Source organism: Desmodus rotundus, chromosome 5 (genome assembly GCF_022682495.2).
Source record: "Desmodus rotundus isolate HL8 chromosome 5, HLdesRot8A.1, whole genome shotgun sequence".
NCBI lineage: Eukaryota > Metazoa > Chordata > Mammalia > Chiroptera > Phyllostomidae > Desmodus > Desmodus rotundus.
In genome coordinates, this window is record NC_071391.1 from 99,583,018 (window position 1) to 99,596,082 (window position 13,065).

Below are 13,065 nucleotides of genomic sequence, written 5' to 3' on the forward strand. Positions count from 1 at the left end.
TGCATCTGAAGAAAAATCATTCTCCCCTTGGTACTCACTTGGCTCTTCTTTCCTCCTGCATCTGTGGTTTGGTCCGTTGAGCCTTATCGCCCATCCGGGTGCCCTCCAGCTTCCCAACCAGGGATAACACCTCTCCTGTGGGTTCATCCCGGCGGGTCCGGTCAATGAGAGAACGGTCAGCTTGGAGGACAAGATTCGAGTTCTGAAACAGATCACAATATTATGGAAGTTCTCACATGAGCAGGGCCAATTCCTATATCACAAGGATGCCAGAGGATGATACCAAAGGAAGTAAAAATCGGAGTAACTAAGCTCTGATAATGAGATGTTTTCCTCAAGAAGAAACAGCACTGCATAATTGCGCGTTAGCAAAGCGCAAGCAAATCCGTAGGCCAACGCCGCTCCTAACACTGCCCTTTAAAACCCACACAGGGAAAAGTGGGTACGTTGAGGGTAACATCTAGAAGGAGGTGGGTATACCGCATTCGTGGTTCCCCCGCAGGCCTTCAGTCTTAAACCGTCTGCCCTAGCCCCCCGCTCCCCAGCCCGGGTTCTCCCCGACTCCACACGCACCGCTTTGTACTCGTACTGCAGGCTCCGGGCGGTCACATCCGCCATGGCCGCGGCCGCGCCGGGATCTCAGCGACCCGCTCCTCTGACCCTCACGCTAGGATCGCCCACCGCTCAGCGATCCCGCGAGGCCAGAACAACGCTGGCGAGACGAACTGGGGGCGGAAACAAACCAGCTCCCTTTCCGCTTCCGCTTCCGGGTCGCGCGCCGAAAGCACGGAGGGGGCGTGCTTTCGGCGGGTGAGCGGTTGGGCGGTGTTGCCCCGTGGCTTTCTGGGTGAGGCTGGTGTATTCCTGGTCCGGAATGCGGGGACTGGACCCCGCCCCTGAACTCTGTCTGACCACCACCTGCCGTTTGGGACGCACGACACGTACGCTCCCTACAACTCGGACTCTGGCATTCGATTCCTAAGACGCAGCTTCGTGACAAAACTTACTCCTGCTAACCCCCTGTGGTAACCCAAGCACTTTTCTACCTGCTTCTGACACCCTGACAACCTTCCTGTGAGCTCTGCAGGCAGAGAAGGGCTAATTTCCGGCAGGAAACTGAAGAACCAGCGCGGGGGGTGGGGAGTAGGGGGTGGTGCGTGCGCGCGCTTCCTTCGGATTTCTCTTCTTTATCTAAAAAAGGAAAGAAAACTCGGCTCCCCCTTCTGCCCTACCTAAAGCCCTGGGCCAGCTGGGTCCCTCAATTTGCTCCCAAACGCTTGTCACTTACCACAGCAGGGCTCTCTCCAGGACCCTTGGAGAAGGCAGCTGCCCTCCTGGCAGGAATTAACTCTTTAAAGACAATGAGCTTAGTATTTTTTTAAGATTTTATTTATTTTATTATTAGAGAGAGGGGAAAGGAGGGAGAAAGGGAGAGAAACATCAACGTGAGAGGGAAACAGCAATTGATTGCTTCCCACATGCTCCCAGCAGGGGACCTGGCCCACACCCCAGACAGGTGCCCTGAGGGGGAATCAAACAGGACCTGCCTAAATCGAGGCCAATGCTCAACCCACTGAGCCACACCAGTCAGGGCTTCAACTTAATTTATTACCCTACAGGTGTGTCCAACACACAGGCCGCATGTGGCCCAGGATGGCTATGATTGCAGCCCAACACAAAATTGTAAATTTCCTTAAAACCTTTTCTTTACTCATCAGTTTTTGTTAGTGTTTGTGTATTTAACGTGTTATCCAAGACAACTCTTCTTCCAGTGTGGCCCAGAAATGCCAAAAGGTTGAACACCCCTGCATGACAAAGCCCCTGCCCTCCCACCCCCATGAACCAGTTCTCACCTGTGGCATGGCAACTGACAGCTGAATGAGTACCTTACTTAGAGACTGTTTGCTTTTGAAAAATAAATGAATTATCCTCAATAACAGTCTCCTGTAAAAGGATAAAGTCAGTCCCACTTGCTATTGTGGCACCGTTTGCCCAGCAGGCCTGTGACCTGGTTAAACATGACTGCTATTTTACTCTTCTGAGTTTATGTGCCCAGGCCTGGAAATTACTGGAAAGCAAGAGCAGAACTAACCGCTCCCTACAGTCACAGTCGGAAAATACCATTGGAATAAACTGCAACCTTCGTGTTACAACGCTCCAATAGCCCAGGAGCCACACAACAGCACCCCCGCCCAGCCTGTTTAAAAGCCAATTATAATCCCGTAAAAGTTCAAAGCCCCACCTTTCAGTGCTGGTGTTTCTCTCCACACCTTGTCCCTCTCCTTTCTTGGAGAGTCAATAAGAACTTTATTCTCTACACTTTCTTCTCTTTGTGAATTCTTTCACAGCCGGTGTCACCGACCACCCTAACATTTTGGTGGCCCACACAGGCACATTCTCTATTTCTCCCTCTCCTCCATCCTCCTGAGACTTGCGACTAGGGGAGCAGCGGGCCTCAGGAGCTCGACCTGGGCTAACCCCCTAACCCTGTCTCTGTGAGTTTCAGAGAGAGGATTCTAAACCTTCTCAGTCTCTCTGGGCCTGCGGACAGCCTCCTCCTCACTCACCTTCAAGGCCAGCGATTGGTCAGTCTCTCTGAAGCTCAGGATAAAAACATCCTATAGAAAGTGATAGCTTATCCCCTCGTCAAGTCATAAACCCCAGTACTGGGTCTATCAGTTTCTCAGAGTTTTGGCTGGGAGGGACACCTCCAACCATTTCCCTGCTGGTTGCTCTCAAGGCCCAGAGAGGCCTGGCTCTGAGACAGAACCTTGTGTTCAGTCTGCCCTCAGGCTCAAGGATGCTCAGCTCTGGCCACAGACCTCTAGGTCATTTGAGTTGGGGAAGCCCTCCCCAAACCTTCCCCCGACCTTGGTTGTTCTTGTCCCTGAGATGTTCTTCTCTTTTCACCATGGACAATACCTTCCCGCCCAAGGACTCCCCATTGGGTTGTCTACTTAAGAACTTGAAGGTCTGGCCTCAATACAAACTGGGTGACCGGGAAGTCTGGCCCACAAACAGATCTCTTAACTATAATACTCTCCTCCAACTCGACCTCTACTGTTACCATCTAGATCCCCTCCTTAGGTTTAGTTTTTGAGGGAGGACAAGATTTTAACCTTCAGTTGGGTTTCCAGGCCTCTTTCTCCTAACTATGCCTTTTCATTCAAATTTGCCTCTCTCTACCACCCCCACCCCCATATTTGTTTCCAGCTGAGCAGTACTCTAACCCCTTAAGGCCATGATCTTTAATCAATATTATCCAGCAGCAGTGACGCTATTCCTCACCTGCCTAACCTAAGTACTGCATTCAACTCCTATTTGGAATTAGGCTTGGCTCCACTGGGCCCACTTGAGTAAAAACAAGGATACAAAGAGGGTGAAATTCTCACTGCCTTCCCCCACCAGACTGTAGAATACTCTATATTCTCCTCCTGGAGATCTGGGATCTACTAAATCCTTGGGAAAATTGGGCCTGCATCTCAGTGCAAAGAAAAAAAGTGGCATTTTAAATGCAAGCCGCTTTTCCGCCCCTTTGCCTGATGAAATCAAAGTCCTTCTAGGAGAAGCTTGCTTTTCTTTTCCTTTTTGAAGTGCAAACATCCGGTTTTCTTCAAGTACTCTTGTCTAGGCCATCTTTTAAAATCCAAATTTGGGGGAGATAATTCTTATCAAATGGGGGAAAACCTTAGTTATATCTGAGCAAATCAATTTAATTTATATCAGCCATTCCTTTCTAAGTTAGTAAATTCCGATAAAAGATATTGAACATCTAGGTATTTTGAAAAAAAAAAACATAAAACACCGAAACACAGATTGCTAGACCAGCCTCCACAAAGAGGCTGTGGAGTGGATTTGGAGCTGTAGATAAATGTCTTGAGCTTTATTGGAGGTGCGTTTCCTGAAAGTGAGAGTGTGTTTGCCAGTAGGGGAACATGTTTCTAACAACTATGAGATGTGTTCACAAGTCAGTCTAGGGAAAGCCATTGCTTACTTTTTAATCATTGTGGGAAATTAAGGCTTCCAAAAGTTAAGTTCAATTAAGTTGGAAAGAAATTGTATGGTGTTAATAATAGAAGGCATAAGGCATGGAGATGCAATTTTGAAAGACAGGAATTGAAAATGAGTTATTCTAAAAATGGTTATTTCTAAAGGGATAAGAAAGTTTGTGAAAGTTGCAGAAAGGTTTGTGAAGGTTGTGAAAGTTTTAAGTTTGTGAAACCAAGAAAGCTCAGGCTCCAGTACCCCTTCCTCCACCTAACTTCTCCCTGGTGACATTCATTGATGACTTTGGTGGCACCTGGAGTTGTTTCCATTACCCTTTCTCTTGTCCTCGTCGGTGTGGGGAAACCAACCTGTCAGCTGTGGAATAAATCCTTCATCAAGATGTGTTTTGTCAATGCTGACATAGAAGGTAAGGACATGGAGCCACCCTACACGACTAGGACACGTGGTCCAGTGAATCAGGAAACAATCACCCCTGACATCCAAAGGGACCCACTTCCTTCCCCTTTGTTTAGTGCTCTGGTCGTTAGTAAGGCCACCATCAGGGCATGGGGTAAACACATCCACGGGCAGGTGTGGAATTGAGCCCCCTGTCTGAGTGGGGTAAATCCATTCCCAGGGTATCTGGCTGATGCTCTCATCATTGGTAACATCACCCTCAGGCAGAGGGTAAACACATCCATCTCTTTCTATTTCTCTGCTAGTGTGGAGTATAACTCCCGGGCCTCCTTCTGGAGCATACCAGGTTTCTAACCATTCAGGGGCCAAAGCAGTCCCGCCCAGGTTCTTCTTTGCTGCTAGACTCCTTGGGGCTGAGACTATTACAACCACTCAGTAACAGTCCTTAAAGCTTTTACCGAGAGTCTCAACAGGCCTTCTTGCTTGGTATTTAGGACCTTCCATCCCTTTCCCGGCCTTCTTGCAAGTTGTCAAAAGCAAATAACAGAAATCTTATACTTTCTTCACAAACGTCAGTAATTCAAATTATATGTATTGTCTTTATGTGTTCAGTCTTCATGTGTATAGTCTTTATGTAATATGTATTTGTGTGTTACAGGTGGTACATTTTCTGCCTCCATTTGTCATAATTAGGGTATAATGCTTTAGTGGTCTAAGGATATTAAATAATAATATAAATTAAACAAGATCCTGTGGTTTGGACAAAATATTTGATATTAAAACTGGTTTTAAGTTTGATTAATGTCTTTTAGGGTTATTACCAAAAATGTGTTGCTTTGCAAAAAGTTTATGTTATAATGTTTTGATTAAATATGACAACCTTCCCAAAGTTTAAATTTTAAAAACTGACAAATGACTTTGAGTTATTCCAATGGGCCCCTGGAATACATGAAGGATGTGTTCTCTCCTCACAAAAAAAGATTTTGAACTAATTAGGCCAATTCAGTATGCTCAAGAATACATGGGAATCTTTGCCAAACAGAATAATAATTATTATTTTATTCGTATACATATGCTTTTATCAAAATAGACTTCCTAGAAATTTCAGCCTGCCCCAGGGAGGAACTTGCAAAGATTCAGAACCAAGTTCAAACAGGAAGCTCTCAGGGGTAGCAGGTGTCCTGTCAGTGACGCTGGACAAGCCGAGAGTGATGCTCCCTGTGGGGACACGGAGCGGTGGTGCTCTGGGCGTTTGTAGCCCACGCACTGGAGTCTGCAAATTGTCTCCAGTGCTCAATGCACACTTCCAGTAAGTCCTGTACAACGTTTTCAAACCTTGCATACTCTTAGGTCTTTATATATATTAAGATTACATGTTAAATCTAAAACTATGAGCTTTATATTGTCCTTTTATGTCATTTCATAGTAATTATTACTTATCAAGAAATTGTTATCCTGAAATATTATACTTTACAAAAAAAGCAAGTACTTTATCAATTGCATTTTAATCAAATCTATAACCATATCATTTTGTATTTGGTCATTTATAAACAGTCACTGTTTTAGTCTAATGCATTTGCAAATGTATCTTTAAACAAGTTTATGGAAAAGACTCTAACTTACTGTACATTACAGGTATCTATGTAGGTCATATCTTTGAAGTAAATAAAGGTTGTATAACCATTAGAATAACTAAATTCGTGGAAATACTGGTAAATAATCAGACAAACAATATTGGCCCTTCATTTCCCATTCGGGGCACATGCCTTGGTTGGAGGCCAGGTCCCCACTTGGGGGCATGCAAGAGGCAACCACACATTGATGTTTCTCTCCCTCTTTCTCCTTCCCTTCCCCTATCTCTAAAAATAAATAAAATCTTTAAAAAAAATTTTTAAAGAAACAATATTGGTTATATGGGACTAAATGAACTAAAGATAATTTGTTATTCTCATGACTTTGTTCAATATTGCTAATTTTAAATCTTTTTGTTTTCCAGACACAAGGAAACTTTTTTCCTCTAGAAAAACTGATAAATTATGCCCTCAAAAGCAATATTGAAACATTTATATTTTTCTCCCTACCTAATCCCTCCAGAACTCAGCAACTTTTAATGAGTAAGTGTTATTTTCATGGCAATATGTTTGTTTGCATAAACCCAATAAGAATCTGTCCTGTTTACAATAGCACCAGTTTCCAATTGTGGTTTGATTAACCAAGTCTTTGGAATGTCGTAATCAAAAGAGTCATGCCTGGACTCTGGATGTCACCAGAAAGCCTTAAGAAATTAAGATGGGAAAAGCCACCATCTCCAGTCTCTCCTCAAGCATCTCTAGTCTGCTCTGTCGCCCCTTTGCCAGAGTCTAGGAGTTCCGGACAAGATGGAGGCGTAGGTAGAAACCTTTCGCTTCCTTGCACAACCAAAAGAAGGATAACAACCAATGTAAAATCAATAAACAACCAGAAGTGCCAGAAAATCAGACTGCATGGAACTCCGACAACCAAGGAATTAAAGAAACAGTCAACCAGACCAACCACACCAGTAAGACGGGCAGACAGAGAGAGCCTGTGGTGAGGTGGCGGACCGTGTGGACGGGGCTAACTGAACAGGAAAATGAGACTCAGAGCTGACTGTGGACTACGGCAGGGGTTACCACAGTGGGAGAAACTCCCAGTTTCACACAAGAGTTTGTGGAAAGTGGAGCTAGAGTTGAGCAGTTGAGCTGCATTGTACCCTCGCTGGCCCCTCCCCCACAGACAGGGCCACAGAGCAGCAAGGAGGGTTTCCCTGCCCTGGTGAATACCTAATGCCCCACCCCTTACAACTTAACAGGTGCACTGAGACGAAGATATGGCACAAATGAAAGAACAGAGCAAAACTCCAGAAAGAGAGCTAAGAGATGAGGAGATAGCCAACCTATCTGATGGAGAGTTCAAAGCCCTGGTAATCAAAATGCTCACAGAACTGATTAAGTGTGGTCACAAAATGAAAGAACAAATGAAAGATACCCAAAGTGAAATAAAGGAAAATATTCAGGGAACCAACAGTGACAGGAAGGAAACCAGGACTCAAATCAATGATTTGGAACAAAAGGAAGAAATAAACATCCAACTGGAACAGAATGAAGAAACAAGAATTCAAAAAAAATGAAGAACCTCTAGGTTCTTAGGAACCTCTGGGACAACTTTAAATATTCCAATATCCAAGTTATAGGGGTGCCAGAAGGAGAAGAACAAGGGCAAGAAATTGAAAATTTATTTGAACAAATAATGAAGGAAAACTTCCCCAATCTGGCAAAGGAAATAGACTTCCAGGAAGTGCAGGAAGCCCAGAGAGTCCCACAGAAGTTGGACCCAAAGAGGAACACACCAAGGCACATCATCATTAAGTTACCTAAGATTAAAGATAAAGAGAGAATCTTAAAAACAGCAAGAGGAAAGGAGAGCGTTACCTACAAAAGGAGTGCCCATAAGAATATAAGTTGATTTCTCAAAAGAAACCTTGCAGGCAAGAAGGGGCTGGAAAGAAGTATTTGAAGTCATGAAAGGCAAGGACCTACATCCAAGATTACTCTATCCAGCAAAGCTATCATTTAGGATGGAAGGACAGATAAAATGCTCCCCAGATAAGGTCAAGTTAAAGGAGTTCATCATCACCAAGCCCTTATTATATGAAATGTTAAAGGGACTTAGCTAAGAAATTGAAGAAGATCAAAAACTATGAACAGTAAAGTGACAACAAACTCACAACTATCAACAAATGAACCTAAAAAAAGAAAAACAGTGAAAAAAAAACCCTAAGCAAACAACTAGAACAGGAACAGAATCAGAGAAATGGACATCACGTGGAGGATTTTCAGTAGGGAGGGGGAGGGAAGGAATAGAGGGGAAAAGGTACAGGGAAGAAGAAGCATAATAGGTAGGCATAAAAGAGAAGGGGAGAGGTAAAAAATGGTATAGGAAACAGAGAATTCAAAGAACTTATATGTACAACCCATGGATGTGAACTAAGTGGAGGGGTTGGTGGTGCTGGATTGTTGGGGAGTGCAGGGCAGAGGGGGGAGAAAGGGGGGGAAATTGGGAAAACTGTAATAGCATAATCAATAAAATATACTTTTTAAAAAAGAAAAAGGAAAAAAAGGAATTGAGATTGACTTTTGAAGCCAATAAGAGCCCTTAGAAAAACGGCCGGGTACCTTGCTCGGTCACATGGTTCATGGCAGTCTTTCCAGGTTAGAAGCAGAGGTTGCTTTCCTGAAAGATGGCAAGGAAAAAACCTCAAGACATTTTGGGGACCTCAAGAAATCGAGGAATCTGCTCCAACTAATAGGTATTTCTGACAAAGCCACATGGCAACTGTGGCTTGGCTTCTTTGCCCTGAAGGGCTGACTAAAACTCAATCTGAAGGTTCCTTGTGAAAATTCCAGCAAAGCAGATTTGAAAAAGCCTATGTAATTAATTGCTGTTCTTATTGTGTTCATGCAAATAATCAGGCCAAATTGAAACTAAACTTATATACAGCTTCTTTAATAAAACAAAGGTGATTTTAGGGATAGATAATTGTGTTTCAGTAGAAATCACAAGGTCCAATTGTCACCCACAAATTAATTGAATCCTAGTTTCCTTCCAACCTAATGTTTCATTTCTTTCTCTCATCCTTTGACTTGGAATTATTGAGAACTACTGATGCAGTGTCAGCCATACAGAATTCACCTACCACTCTGCCTCTCCCTTTCTGGGATTTTAAGTTCAATATCTGGTCTTGGTTTTCCTGACTAATTCCCTTCCTAGGACCTATAGCAGCCTTTTTCTTTATTCTTGTTTTTAGGCCATGTCTCCTCAAATATCTCACATCCTTCATTCAGCAGAGCATCCAGGCCCTGGACGATTCCCTCAACAAATGGCCTCCAGCCAGAGCTCTCACTTTCTGGGCTGCCCGATTCCACCCTCTTCTCCTTAATAACCCATATCTGGACTCATAGTCAGGGACAGCTCTACATCCCTAGCCTGCCTGAAATAGTTACAGAAGAAGAGGCTTCATCCCTACTCCCCAAAACCAGAACCTGGCTAGGTCATGAAGAATGAACCATTTTAAAACCAGAAGAGGGAATAAAAGGATGAAGTCAGCCCCATTTGCTATTGTGGTACAATTTGCCTAGCAGGCATATGACCTTTTAAACATGACTACTATTTTACTCTTCTGAGCTTATCCCCAGGACTGGAAATTACTGGAAAGCAAGAACAGAACTAACCTCTCCCTACAACCACGGGTGGAAGATAACATTGGAACAAACTGTAGCCTTGGGTTACAATACCTCAACAGCCCATGGGTCATATAACAGCAACCCCCCACCCTTTTAAAATCTAATTATAATACAATAAAATCTCAAAGTCCCCACCCCTCAATGCTGGTGTATCTCTCCATACATCTAATTGACTCTCCATTTCTTAGAGAGTCAATTAGAACTTTATTCTCTATACTTTCTTCTCTTTGTGAATTCTTTCATAAACTGAGTCACAGACCACTCTAACAGCTTGGGCCCAATTTGGCCTGCAGGGGTATTTTGTTTGGCTCAAACAAAATTATCGGGATAATTATTGGGAATTATTGGGATAGTTCACACGAAGTCTGGATTTCCAGCATCTAGGGAGAAATCAATACTGGCCACAGGAGACCTACATTCCTACATGGCATACCTTCCAGTGCCAATCAGCATTTGCCAGCCTTGGAGGATGTGTGCTCCTCACACTGTTCCTGTTTTCTCATACCTGACCCCCCTCACTCCTTGGTGTTGCCTACCTGGTGCTTGTAGGCATGGAGTTTATAGCCCTGACCAGGTTTTTTGTCTCTAACTGGGCCTTCCAAAAGACAGTCATCATTATGGCAGCTCTGCTCTCCAGTGGCTGAGGGACCTTGAGGTCCTACCTGTTGTCCCTCTATGAGCTTCATTTTGTCATCCTTAAAATTGAGGCAATAAACTTTCCTCATAGTGAGACAGGATGTTAAGAAGCTAGGGAAACTTTTGGCAAGTGGAATAAAAATATTGAGACAGATAGCTGAAAACAATGGTCAAGCAATTTACAGCCAGATACAAAATGTCACCTTCCTAGAGATAATAACCAGGCCTCAGTTGTGTTTTAGCTTCAGGACCAGAAAAACAGCAAGAAGGGGAGGTGGGGGGGCAACTCCAGAACCAAAGGTAATGACCACAGACCCCCCTGCTCTGTCACTGACCAATCTGTAGATCATGAGCCTGAAAGGGTGCACTGGAGAATATTCTACTGAAATCCTCCCCTGAGACCTCCCCTAAGATTCCTGCCTGCAAGAAAGAGATAAAACCCTCAAGACAAAGGACCCATTGTGCATGCTTTCCCTTCCTTCCCCTCTCTCTCTTAAAGGGAAAAAAAAAAAAAAAAACCCACCAGCAAACTTCCCAATTCAAGATGGGGGATCACTGAAGGTTATTGCAATCTGAATCTTCAAGACTGACTTTTATCCCATAGTCATGCTGTGGCTCACCCACCTAACACAAAAGGGTTTCAAAAGTATTTCCAGGATTCTGTTCTGCATTTCTGAGGGTGGTAGTCATGTTCACAATCAAGCCTGGGCCACCTGGACATCTGAAGCAGGGAAAAAAGGAAAACTCCCCTGTCTTTCTTTTTCTTCTCTAAGCAGTCTCTACCAAATTTAATCCTCCATTTAGTAATTTAGATGGGTTTGGACATTTCCATAAGACATGAGAACTGGAAGGAACATTAGGTATAGAGTAATTCACTTTCTGACTTGAGGCTGAAGCCAAGAAAGGATTATGACACAGAAAATTATGTACGGGTAGGAAAAAAATGACAGCTATGCTTCCTCGCTCTAAGGAAGAGGCAATGCTTATGTCAGAGGTGGGAATTCTGTTGGGGGAACCAGTTCCAGGAACATTCATGGGCCTTCTTATTGAAAAGTGTGAGACTGGGGGGTCTTGGTGAAAGCAAGTCAAGGAAAGACTGAATAAGAAAAGGAAGAGGAGTGGAGGCTGGAGGTTGGCATGTAGGGAAGATATCCAGGAGGCAAAGGAGCCCAGGAAGATGACAATCAGCTGGGAGTTAAGGGAGCCACAAGCAAAGAAAAATTTTCTGTCACAGAAATTGGGTGATGCACTTTTAGACAGTGATGTTCAAATTGTTTTTAGTTGCTACCCACATCAACTTTGCAGCATTCTCCATTTACTCAAATCCTGAGTGGGAATTTGCCACACACTGTTGTGTTCATGGTACTATAGAAGATGAAAAATTGAAAGTGGTGTCCAGGGAAAGTTGAAATGGAGAGGGAAAGGCTAGATCATAGAAGACAAGACCCAGATCTGAGAGAGAATTGAGTGAAAGCAAGAATTTAGTATAAGAGATAATGGGGGGGAAATATGTCCCTGAAAATTCTCAGACTTCTGGCAGTGGAGAGATTGTTTTCCTCAAAACCTATAGAATGAAGCTTCAGCTAATTTGTTGTAAGACTAAAGGAGAGCTAAACATATAGGTCAACCAAATAGAATTGAGAGTCCAGAAATAAACCAATATGTTTATGGGAAAATGATTTTTGAGAAGGGTACCAAGACAGTGCAATGAGGAAAGAAGAGTTTTTTTCCACCAAATGGTGTTGGGACAACTGGATATTCACATGCAAAGGGATAAATTCATGCCCCTGCCACATACCATACACAAAAATTAACTTAAAATGGATAATGAGTCTAAGTGTGATAACTAAAACTGTAAAATTCTTACAAGATGATGTAGGGGTTAATCTTCATGACTTTGGATTAGGAATGGTTTCTTAGATATGACACCAAAAACACGACAACAAAAGAAAAATAGATAAATAAGACTTCGTCAAAATTTAAAATACTTGTGCTTTAAGAGACACCATCAGGACAGTGAACACATTAATTAGAGGCTAGTATTCAGAATATGTAAAGAACTCTTACAAGTTAACAATAAGACAAACAACCCAATTATAAAATGGGCAAAGGATGTGAATATTCCTCCAAAGAAAATACACAAATGGTCAATAAGCACATGAAAAGATGCTCACCATCATTAGCCATTAGGGAAATGCAAGTCAAAACCATGTTGAATATGAATGATAAAATGGCAATAAGTACATAATCTTGTAATAGTAGAAAATTGTACCTGGGAATTGTAACTCAGCCCATCATTCTTTTGACATTGTTTCTGCAAGTGCTGACTCTTAACTAATATGTAGCCTGTAGATAAACAGCATATTTGTATGAGAATCCTAGGAAATAACTTCAAAAGAACAGACTTAGTGACTTTTGGCCAAGATGGAGGTGTAGGTAGATATGCTTCACTTCCTTGCACAACAAAAAGAAGGATAACAATCACTTTAAAAACAAAAAAACAACCAGAACTGCCAGAAAAATCAAACTGTATGGAAGTCCAACAACCAAGGAGTTAAAGAAGAAACACTCATCTAGACTGGTAGGAGGGATGGAAATTGGGAGCTGGGGTGCAAAGGGTGCAGGGCAAGGCAGCAGCCCATGAACTGGACAGTCCCACATTTGCATGTGTATAAACCAGGAGGAACAATGGGGGAGTGAGACAGATTGCACAACCCAGGGTTCCAGCACCAGGCAAATAAAGTCTCAAAACCTCTGGCTGGAA

General features: G+C 43.2%; 1 protein-coding gene and 1 long non-coding RNA gene across 2 annotated transcripts in view; one reads left to right on the forward strand and one right to left on the reverse strand.

Moving 5' to 3' along the window:
* The window catches only part of SNRNP200 (small nuclear ribonucleoprotein U5 subunit 200), a 28,889-nt gene extending 28,124 nt beyond the window's left edge, over nucleotides 1–765 (reverse strand). Inside the window, exons 1-2 of the mRNA XM_024571785.4 lie at nucleotides 574–765; nucleotides 39–202 (exon numbers count right to left, since the gene is read on the reverse strand). Of these exons, the coding sequence (XP_024427553.1) occupies nucleotides 39–202; nucleotides 574–618 (209 nt within the window). The 5' untranslated portion in view covers nucleotides 619–765. The remainder of the gene's footprint in view (nucleotides 1–38; nucleotides 203–573) is intronic.
* Nucleotides 766–800: 35 nt separating this feature from the next.
* On the forward strand, nucleotides 801–8,401 carry LOC123480888 (uncharacterized). Its single transcript, XR_006657027.3, has 3 exons — nucleotides 801–1,025; nucleotides 5,495–5,713; nucleotides 6,401–8,401. It is a non-coding gene; the product is annotated as an uncharacterized lncRNA (long non-coding RNA).
* Nucleotides 8,402–13,065: the final 4,664 nt, after the last annotated feature.